Below are 12041 nucleotides of genomic sequence, written 5' to 3'. Positions count from 1 at the left end.
ACCAAGTACTGTTGTGTTATTGACTCTATTGCAGTGCTGCAGAGGAAACATGTGAAAACACAGTTTTACAAGATCATTTAATTAAAAGATAGTTCACCAAGAAGCTGCTTTAAAAATATACTCTCAGAGTATTTTTGTTTGGCAGCATTGTGGACAATAAAAACATTGAGAAAACCAAAGTCCTGTTCTCTAAGAATTAATGATGTAGCAGAACAAAGAAAACCTCTGTGTGTGTGTGTATGTGTGTGTGTGTCTCTCTCTCTCACACACACACACACACACAATGTAGTTAGACAAATTTAAAATTCAGAGTAATAAGAAGTAGTGTCCTTAACAAAGGTTTCATAAGGGAGTGACATTTGAGATGACATTGAAAGGTTTTAATAAGGAGAAATTGAAAGGGAGTAGGCTTTGACTCACTTTGCAAAAAATTTGTGTATATGTTTGGAAATATTCTTTGTATAAAATTAAATTCTTTAGAGAGTAGTATTGGGTTAATCACTTTTTTCCTGGAGAAGGGCTGTGAGACGTGTTAAAGTAATTTTGAAAGACATGTACTTTTTTATTTTCAAGAATAATTGTTTCATGCCTTGTCTTTTCAACTAGACCATAAGCAACTAGAGTACAAATAATACATATTTGAGTTCCCTAAGATACCTAAAACTGAGAAAAGTGGAAAACAGGTATTCGTTGATTGCTTTCTGGATTAAATATTTTATAATTAGGTAACATAGAAGAGAAAGCATGCAGGTAGAAAGAATGAAAGGAAGGATACACAGGTAATGCAGTTGTAAGTACTGTTACGTTTGGATTTCATAGGTCAGGAAAATGACTACCAGATCACATTTCTTAGAACGCTGATGCCTTCTTGTTCTTCAAGATTCTTTCTTTCTTCCTTTTTTTAAAATTGTAAATTGAATTTTGCTGAAATGCCATCAGATTGGACTTTCAGATAAGAGTGGAGTTTGACTATGCTGCATCCTGCTCCTAAGTGCTGGAATACCTTCACCTCAGAATATATATCACTCAACACGTTTTTCTTATTAAAAACAACCTGTAGTAACTTTACTAGCTGTTCAGTGGTTCACAAAGATGCAAAGCCAACATTTTTTAAAAGAGTGATGAAGGTAGAGCAGATGTGGACCACAAGCTGAAGGGAATTAAATGCTGGTATGAATTTTACAAATTACAAAGGAAGAGGAAGGAGTGGGATTCAGAGAAGGTGGAATGACATTTTATTGAAAACAAGACAGTGCCTTTCAGATTTTAAGGACGACTGGGGAACATCTGTACTTTTGGCTCTTTTTCTAGTTCAAAGCACTTGGCAATGTATGGATGCGATTACAAATAAAGGCCCCACAGTGTTAACTGGCATTGATGAAATAGGAAATTTACACATGATTTCCAAATTTGATTTATTTTTCTACTCGTGTGCATTAAGAAATCCCACACCTCCTACATGTCACTTAAGACACTAGTGACTCTATAATGAATATATGAAATAAGAATTTAGGAATTCTTATTAAAGGAGTTAGAAATTTAACATATTTCTCTAATATGATGTGCTAGCTTTGAAAAAATTAACTTCTTTTCATTTGAAGTGGTCCATTTCCAAAGATAACTATCAAGAAAGTAGTTTTGTTAGCTCATTTGAAATATCAGTGGATTTTGTATTGGAAAGCCAAAACTTTTGTAAAACCTAAGATAATCATATTTCCTTTTGTTATAAACCTTTTGTAATTAAATTATAAGTAAATGTCCATGAAAAGAAAGATAATATTTTATGAATAGTTTATAGTACTAACAAGATTGCAAGGAAAATGAGAGGACAAAGAAATTGTTTTAAACTTCTTTGAAACTCTTAGTAACAGTCATAACTAAAATTATCCTAGCAATAGTCAAACAAATAATTGTTTTAATTTCTGTGCAAACTACACACTATACATGATGTGGCCGTACTTTATCCACATGAACCATGGCATGATGGTGCTGAAGAGGACCCCAGTGCCCATCTTGTGACCAGATCTGTATTTAACTGCTGAAGGGACCAAGTTCCACCAAAGCATGCATCGGAAAGTAATGAAACATCTGAAAATGTATCTTGGCAATTTGAACCTCTGCTTATTCATAATAGTTTTTCATATCCATTCTGTGTTCTTGTCTGCATTCCAACTCCTTCTGCTGGTATTATGTTTACTTATTGAAGAAACATTATGTACAGCAGTTGCTCTGTATAAGGTACTGACCCAGGTACTATGAGGCACATGAGCTGAAGTCCCTGCCCCCAATAGATTCACTTTTAGAATGGAGGTGAGACCCACACTGAACAACATGTGAACTAGTGCCATGGGAGCTATGGAGTGCTGTAGAGTTTCGTAGAAGGGGCAATCAGTTGTGGCGTGCATTAAAGAAAAAAACTTATAACACTTTTTCTATTCACTTGCTTTTGAATTTTTAGGGAAACCCCTCAGATTTCTGGCCTTCAGCTTTCTTACTGGTAAACATTTAGTAAAATAATAACCATGACTGGCTTGAAGGATGAGCATTCTAAAATGCCTGTGATCAAAGGGTTTGAAATTTGAGACACAATTCAGCTCAGGGAGAGGCTGGTATTTGACAAGCAAAGAACAGTTGTATCAAGTATCTACCAGTACTGTCAGGGCCCCTTTCTTCTCTGCTGTGTTTTAACATTTGTCTGAATTTTAGGAAGTGAACACTTAAAATATTTTCTTTATGAGCAAAAACAGCCTTAAACTATTAATTGTTTGTTAGAAATGGCACAAAATTTTAGAATAATTATCACTGAGTGTTGGATCCTGAATTTGGAGTGGATTTCATTGTATTTTAAGTAGCATTACTGGGAATGTAAAATCTCTAGCTTTCTTATCTTGTACATAAAATAGCAAGCTGTAAAAGTAAGTTTTAGCTAGGTGTGAAAATTGACATATAGGAAATAAATGATTATTTCACTTATAGAGCCCCTACTAAGAGGAATTCATTGAGACTCTAGAGCAGGGGTGTCCAACCTGTAGCCGTGGGCCGCAGATGGCTCAGGATGGTTGTGAATGCAGCCCAACACAAAACTGTAAATTTACTTAAAATATTATGAGATTTTTTTTGTAATTATGTGTCTCAGTGTATTTAATATGTGGCCTAAGACAACTCTCCTTCCAGTCTGGCATAGACATGCCAAAAGGTTGGACACAGGAAAATAAGAAAGGTACATAAAAATTAGAAAGTAGCCTCTTTTGGCCATTTAAAGTAAGGAGAGTTGACTTAGGTTAAAAGGAAAGGAAAATGTCCTGGGAATGAACATTAAGTATAATAAGATGCCACTAAAAGGAGGCTGTGAAATCTCCTTTTCTGGAAATGTTTGAAAACAAGACGGATCTTCATCTCTCAGGAAAAGTGTTGAAGTTTGGTTCTGCCTAGAGGCAGGATGATGAACTGGATTATGCCTGTGTGGTCTCTCAAGTCACTGGAACAGCCCTCTGAATGCAGTAAACATTCCACACTCTGTTGGCTGAAACTATTGTTTCATAGCTGCTCATTTTAGCCTTGTTTATTGTAAGGCCAGAGTGAATGTTTGCATAAGTCACAAAATTGAATTTGGACTCGAGATGGATGATGTAAGTTGTGTGCATACTTGAATCAGTTTTAAAAGCATTAAAGTATATGTAGTGCTGAAACTATTGAGAGCATAACTTAATCTTTTGATGATGAAGAAAGTACCTGCTTTCATGTAAGGTTTCAATGCCATTAATCATACAATAAATAATTTTAAAGCAATTACTATGAATACTGAAGGATACATATATAAATCAGGTGTGGCTCTTGATCTTAAGGAACTTAGTTTACCAGTGGAGATAAAACATATGCATGGATGATATACAGGACTAGTGAAAAGTAGAATAATTGGTATAGGTGTCACACACACACACACACACACACACACACACACACATACATGATTACACAGTGTTGTGAAAGTTTAGAGAAGGGAAAGCTAATTCCTTTGGATTGCATGAAGGAATGTTTCCTAGAAGAAAAATGTATTGCATTGGGCCTTAAGGAGTATGAAGCATTTTGAAGGGTGGAAATGAGGAGAACACCAGTGGAGGTGGGGTTGTGACTCTAAGGTACTGACGAGTTCAGCTGAAGCATAAAGAAGTTGGGGGACATAACCTGGAAAGGCCTCATTGTGGCCAGTCTCAAATGCCAGGTCAAAGAGATTGGGTTCTGTTTGCTCAGTGCCTAAGATCCCTTGGAAATGATTAGGCGTTAAAGGGTCCTTGTCCTTGGAAGGTTTGTAATTTGCTATGTGTACTACGGGGCAGGGGGGATGGATGGGTGGAGGGAGGCTGTAAAAAGGAGCCCAGGAAAGTAACTGCTGAGTCACCTGGGCCAGAGGTAGGTATATTGAGAAGCACTAGTTTCAAGACATGTTGACAGGTGTTACTCAAGAAAGGATCTCCTCACCAAAATTAATTGGAAAAATAAAAGTTAATTAAATTGATTTATTTGCTGGAGGACTTTTCAGAACCTTAAACATTGAAAATCTCAAACAGAGTAAAATATACACCATTTCCAACACAGTTTAGTCTCTCTTTTTTTAATGGACTGTCTCATGAAACTACTGTTTCTTGGAGCACACTTTAAGGAATGTTGCCCTATGCATTTGATAATGATGCCTGTAACATGAGTGGTGGTCTTATGCATGGAAAACAATGATTAGATGCGGGTCCTGAGGGAGGTAGCATCAGTCATTCCTCATAACAGTAGGCATTCAGTAACTATGCAGAAAATTAATGCATGCAAGAGTGAATTACTGATTTATTAACAACACTGGGCCCAAGACTGCATGCTGAAATAGAAGAAGAGATGGTGTCCAAGATGACAGCATGGGGAGTTTTGAGCTTTGGCTATGCTAGATATGGTAGTGTCATGGAAAGTTAGAAGAAATTGGTTTAAATGAAAGTTGATTGCTTTAGTGTTTCTTGAGAAGCTGTGGGAGATCCAGCCAGAGGGTTACAGCAGAACTGTTGACTTGGTAGAGGAGTCATTATTTTTTCTCACTAAATATATAATTTAAAAAAATTTGGTTAAGATGTTTGCTTGTTTGAATTCTGGATAAGTAGTAGTTTTCATGTATAGCTTAGCCTAGTACTAGAAGATAACCAACAGTTTAGTAAAAAAGAAACTTCAGGGTTAATAAAGCATCAAACCTATGGAGGTTTTTAAAAAATCAGACAGTAGCAGGCATCCTCACCTTCATCAGTGAATTTTTTTATTTTTTTGCAGTCTGATTTACTCATAGAAGTCAATGAATTTTTAAGTTTAATATTTTGTTCTTTTATTCAGGTATTTGCCTTTGATTATTGCTTTTGGTCCATGGATGAATCTAACACTACAAAATATGCTGGTAAGTTGGCTCTCTTTCTGCAGTTGATGGTTGGGCCTCTGGCCTCTTCTTCCTGGCCCCTTTCTTTAATTATTCTGGCATTCTGTCTTCCCCATAAAATTCACACTCATTCTTTCCAATCTAGTGCATTTGCTTAGAAGTTAGTAAGATTGGATTTTAGGATTTGGTTCAGCCACTAGGTGCTGAGAAGTCATGGGCAGGTTCCGACCCCTACCCCAACCTCATTAAGCTTTAGGTTTTTCCCGTATAAAGGGGATATTAGTATCTCCAGACATGCTCCAAGGATTAGAGATAATGGGGAACCATCTCAACTTATAAATGGCAGCTGTTGTGATTGTCACATAAGAGGAGCTTTAATGTACCATGCCTTTCCTTGTCATTAACTTTCAGGGAATGCATGGCTCCGTTTGTATAAGCAAAGCACAGGTGCTATTGGTTTCCAACCCTCCCTTTACGTCCTGAGTATTCTAAAGCAGTCACTGGTGATATAACTAAAACACACTTTCCTCAGGGAACATTGTCTCCTTGCCCCACATCATGCTAGTGTTTCTTTCTTGACACATTTTATCTCCTGTCAGACACAAATGACTGCTAATTTTATTATTATTATTTGTGATCCTAGGTGACTCTTAGCCTTTCCTAGGAGTTAATCACAATTGCTTTAGCTTAAGAGCAAAGCATTTGTTTAAGTGGAGGAAATCTTTGATTCCTTCCCTTCTGACTGTGTCCCCATTTTCTTGGATATATAGTCTTAATGAGTGTTTTCTCTTTATTTCTTCTTAGAATAATATCAGCTGAATGACTTTCCCATTTACTAAAAAAAAGAAAGAAAAGAAAAATAGTGAGGAAATGATGGAGAGGATGTAGGTCTTAAAAGATTAGAGAGCAAAAGAAAGTTACATGCTTGTAGGGAATTTTATTGACAGCCTTTCCCTTGCCAGGTAAAGCAGATTTGCTGAGAAATTACTTGGTATATATTTTTCCAAAGTTAGCAATCTTGAACTAGGAAAATTCCTTTAGTTGGTCACATTGGGTAAATTAGTCTTCCTTTCCAAGCATCAATTTTGTGACTTCAGCAGTATATTTTATTAATGTGAGTAAATAGTTCTTAGTGTTTTGTCTTTTTATTGGTCCTTTGGGACTTTAGATAACAAATTCTGCAGAGTCTGTATCCCTGAAACCTATGTAATTTTATTAACCATTGTCACCCCAATAAATTCAATTAATTAATTAATTAATTAATGCATACATATATACATACATACATACATACATACATACATACATACTACAGAGTCGGGAACAGTCTACCTTGATTGTTAGCACTGTATGTATTTTGGCTGGGTGTATCCTTGTAGATTTAAATAAACAACAGAAGTATAACATTTCCTACTGTAACAGAAACAAATGAAGTCAAATACTATGGCTGTACAAAGCCCATTCTCTCACTCTGTTCAACTGATGTGATTCAGGATATAGTCAGATATGTCTTTTGGATTTAGAATTTTTCTCATTCAGTTCTCAAATACTTTCATGGACTGCTCATCACTTATAATCTATACTTCTTAGATGACATTTAAGGTCCTTTATTATATAGCCATCGGCTACCTTCCCCACCCTCTACTCCATGACTCCCCACCACCCATTCTGTGCCCAGTCCAGAGTTATTGTTTGTTCTTCTTATAGAATCCAGGAAGCCAGTATAGTTTCTTATGTATTCATGAATCCTTCACTATGTGTGCGGCCCAGGAAGCCTTTGAGAAATTAAAAACTAAGTTGAAAAACAAAAGAATTCGTAACAACAGTAAAAATTTGAGGTAATATTTAGTTAAACTCTAAATTTTACAGATTATAACTGCTAGGGAAAAATCCTGGAAAAGCAAGATCTGGAAAGACTGCAGTTGCCTGGGAAGGCATCATAGAGGAGGGGGGACTGAAACTGGACGAAGAAGTTTAGCATAAGTTTAACCAAAGGACAGTACAGATAAGAGGAAGCAGCACAAAGGAAAGTGTATGGACTCAGAAGTGAAACCTGGGTTTTAACTTCTATTCAACATAGTATTGGAAGTCCTAGCCACAGCGATCAGACGAGAAAAAGAAATGCATCCAAATTGGAAAGGAGGAAGCAAAACTGTCATTGTTTGCAGATGGCATGATAGTGTACATAGAAAACCCCATAGACTCCACCAAAAAAACAGCTCGACCTAATAAGTGAATTTGGCAAAGCAGTGGGATACAAAGTCAGTATTCTGAAATCAAAGACATTTTTGTACACCAACAATGAAATATTAGAAACAGAAGTCAGGGAAAAAATCCCATTTGTTATAGCAACAAGAAAAATAAAGTACCTAGGAATAAACCTAACCAAGGAGGTAAAAGACCTGTACTCAGAAAACTACACAACATCGAAGAAAGAAATTAAGGAAGACACAAACAAATGGAAACCTGTACCGTGTTCATGGATTGGAAGAATTAACATCATCAAAATGCCCATACTACCAAAAGCAATTTATAGATTCAACACAATCCCTATTAAAGTACCAATGACGTATTTCACAGATACAGAACAAACATTTCAAAAATTTATGTGGAACCATAAACAACGCCAAATAGCTGCAGCAATTTTGAGAAAGAACAAAGTAGGAGGGATCACAATACCTGATCTCAAACGATATTACAAGTCCACAGTAATCACAACAGTTTGGCACTGGCATAAGAACAGACACATAGATCAATGGAAGAGAAGAGAGAGCCCAGAAATAAACTCAAGTCTCTCTGGTCAACTAATATTCAACAAAGGGGACAGAAGCATAAAATGGAGTAAAAGTAACCTCTTCAACAAATGGTGTTGGGAGATCTGGATAGCTACATGCAAAAAAATGAAATTCAACCACCAACTTACACCATGCACAAAAATAAATTCAAGATGGATAAAAGACTTAAATATAAATCACAACACCATAAAAATCCTAGAGGAGAATATAAGCAAAAAAAAATCTCAGATATTCCATGCAGCAATATTTCTACCGATAATATTTAAGTTGGCTTAAATCTCAGGACACCTGCTTTGATTCTCTTCGACAATTTAACCTCTCTGAGATACAATTTCTTTTCTGTAAAATGGGAAACATAGAAAGCTGTTACAAGGGTTAAATCGGTAGGAGGTGCCTATAAACAATACATTTGTCTTATCCATATGTGAAGATGCAGAAGTAGGAGAGAGTGAGGCTAGTCTGAGCAGACTAGTACACCTTGGGGGAAGCAGTGGGAGATCCAGTTGTACATATTGAGTGAAATTAGATAATAGGAAAATTTAAAAGCTAGACTAAGAAATTTAGATTGATATGGTAAAAAAGGGGGGGGGGTCTGTTGGAGTGATGTGGTTAAAATAATGCTGAAGGAAGATTTTCTTTCTTTTCCATATACCCTAGCATCACACCCCCCTGCAATGTGTCACTCATGTCCTTGAATGTAGGCCAAACTAATTTTTTTTACTAAAAATAACTTTATTAAGTATAGATGATAAAATTCAAGTGTGAAACTCAAGATTTCTGTACCTCTTCAGTACAAACAGTATGTTCAGAAATATTTAAAAAGATAAAACTGATTTTTAAACATACTGATAGCCTGAAATTTACTAAATTTTAGTTTGTATGACTATATCAAATACCACCTTCCAATTAGCTCTGAAATAGGATTCTCTTGCCTAATAGATCAATGTCTACTTAAAAAATTCCTTATTCTTTAGATATGTCCATTATTATACAAATACTGTGCCATAGCAAAAAGTAAAATCTTGCTTGCTGTTCTCTCAGATTTGTTTGCATTCTTTGTAAATACTCTGTCTAGTAAATATGTTACTAGTAGATTTGTTAACAGGTAATTTGATTTCCTTTCTCTTTATTAAAAAAAGCAATTCCTTCTTAATTGTGAATAGAAACATTAAAATAGAAACATTCATTCTGTGATGGGAAATAGAGGAAATGGAAAAGGGGAAGCCCATATTTTTTGAAGTCAACCTATTTTTCAGGCTCAAAGAATAATGGCATCATTGATGCTGAATGGGAACTCTTAAGGCAGCTCTCAAAACTTGGGAGGTGGGGGCAGGAAAAGCAGGGGAGAGAGAGAAAGATAAGTGCATGGATTGAAGGAGTGAAGAGAAACAGGAACTCTAAATTTCATATAAATGAAAAATGTTAAACTCACAATTACTATCAGACTTTCTGATTTAGAAATACGTAGTTCAGTAGCATATAATAGCAATGCAGTGGATTGGTTGGAGTACTGGAGGGCTGTGGACTCTTGAGTCAGACTGCTTGAGTTTAGATTCTGACCTCACCACCTTCTATCTGTGTAAGGTTGAGCAAGCAACTAATCTCACCTTGCTTCTGTTTCCTATATGTTAAATAAAGATAATAATAGTTCTGGCCCTGACTGGTATGGCTCAATGAGTTGGATGTTGTCCCACAATGCGAAAGGTTACTGGTTCTATTCCCGGTCAGGACTCGGCCTGGGTTTCAGGCCAGGTCCCCAGTTGGGGGTGTGCAAAAGGCAGCCAGCCAGTTGATGTTTCTCTTGCACACCAATGTTTCTCTCCCTCTTTTTCTCTCTCCCTGCCCCTCTTTCTAAAAATAAATAAAATCTTTTTAAAAAAAGATAATATTTCTGATTCAAGGACTAAATGACCTGTTCATGTGAGTACTTACGCCAGTACTTGGCAAATAGGAAAAGCTCACATAATATTTATCATCTTTATCATTGTCACATTGTACCAGGACTAAGAGTAGTAGCATCAGTTCTTTGGAAAGAAAATACATTGTACTAGTGTTTACAGGACCTGGTTTAGGAGACATTAGCCCTATTTCCTATTATTAGCTAGACCAGCTATTTTCAACCCTTTTCATCTCATGGCACATATAAACTAATCATAAAATTCTGTGGCACACCAACAAATATACTTTTTTTCTGATCTGACCAAAAAAGTCAGTATAATTTTGATTAATTTACACTGAACGGCTATTGTGTTGGCTGGTGTCATTTTTTTATTTGACAATCTAAGGGAAAAGAGGTCAGTGCCCCGATGAAATAGTCAGGTATTGTGTGTTTTAGAAAATCTGGTGGCACACCATTGTGCCTCTTGCAGCACACCCATTGAAAATCGCTGGCCTAGACTGATTTCAGATCTCCTCCAGCTCTCTGATTAAACATGAATTAGACATTTTATGCTGGCCACACAGCTGTCGAGATAGACATTTCAGAGGCAAATCAAAGACTTGTTTGTTGAGCCATTTGAATTGCATTTTATCATGCTTTGAGACATTTTACATTTTAACTATATTATCTCTTCTTGTTTTACCTTTTGGTTAGGTAGTCATAATAATGCTTGTCTAGCACATAATTCTGAGTCTTTAAAGCAAAAATCCTTGTGTCAAAGCTCAGAAAAAAACAAGTAACCTGCAGAGTGAGGCTCCCAAAGCGTGGCATTTCCGCATAAACCCACATCTTCCCCTGCAACCCCACATATGCGTAGACCCACATTTAGGATTATAAAGTTATTATATGTCAGAGAAGACTCTGATAAACTTGAGAGTATCATAATGGATAATAGGTCTTTGTAAATGTTTAAATCACTGCTGATTGGAATGAAGGCCTTCTCAGCAGTCAACAATTTCTCACTGCTTAAAATCTGTCAGATTGGTGAATAGCAGTGATTTCCAGCTACCTTGCTTTTAATTTTTCTTTCTTGTAGGGGAGTATTTTTCGTAAACATATTTTTCTATAAACCGTCATACCACAAACAAAAATCAGTCTTGTGGTAGCATATCTGGGGACCAGTGTGGGCATGAACATTTCCTGGCCTGAGAGATTCCAAACTATTGACTTAGAAATTATATAACAATTCTCACCATATGGCATGTTGCTCAAATTTGCTGAAGCCATGTGTTTTTGGTCATGGTTAATACCCTGCAATTCAGGAGAAAGGTTGCACTTCTGCTAGCGTTGCTTTATGCTGTGAGGGGACAGCTGAGTGTGTCCCAGTCTGGCTATTGCTGTGGGGAGAGCAGCCACAGTGGATTCTGTGCCCAGGGTGGCAGATTTTATGTACTCAGAGGTACAAATGATTTCTGTGTCACAGTGTTGAACAATGCATCAAAGTGTATATTCTAAAAGCTGACAGTGGCCAAAATAAAACTAATGTTTTCAGCAGAGTTCCAAAATAGTTGTTTTAGCACACTGTATTGGTTATTTTATACTACTACTCAAGTATATGTGAAGCATTCAGTAAGTGCTATGCAAAATAAATACTCAGTAATCATTAGCTGCTATCAAAATTGTAGTTAGGAGAAGCGGTAGTGGTTGACTATTTGAAAAATTTGTTAAAGTAGAGATTCATTATAAATGGTGCATGCCATCTTAAAAGACATTCATGAAACAGTCTGACTGCAAAATCCTTATAGATTTTTCTTTCATATAGTCTTTTACAAATTATCTTGCCCAAACCTAATTTGACAATTCTTTTAGTGACTGGCCTTTATCAAGTTGTTCCTAAGCATTCAACTTAGTTTTCTTTTTGCATTTGTTAAGTTATATAATTACAGAGAGGTACAGCCAATGTAGA

The 12041-nt window shown here is 36.2% G+C and overlaps 1 protein-coding gene across 8 annotated transcripts in view; it reads left to right on the top strand.

Moving 5' to 3' along the window:
- Nucleotides 1-12041, top strand: part of KIF13A (kinesin family member 13A) — a 201556-nt gene that overhangs the window by 102168 nt on the left and 87347 nt on the right. For all 8 annotated transcript variants that reach the window (XM_045847011.1, XM_045847009.1, XM_045847010.1 and 5 more), the window contains exon 4: nt 5362-5422. In XM_045847011.1, coding sequence (XP_045702967.1) covers nt 5362-5422 — 61 coding nt within the window. The remainder of the gene's footprint in view (nt 1-5361; nt 5423-12041) is intronic.

Source organism: Phyllostomus hastatus, unplaced genomic scaffold (assembly GCF_019186645.2).
Source record: "Phyllostomus hastatus isolate PE091 unplaced genomic scaffold, TTU_PhHast_1.1 phas_contig_524, whole genome shotgun sequence".
NCBI lineage: Eukaryota > Metazoa > Chordata > Mammalia > Chiroptera > Phyllostomidae > Phyllostomus > Phyllostomus hastatus.
Note: the sequence above shows the minus strand (reverse complement) of the source record. Positions and strands in the feature narration are given on the sequence as shown.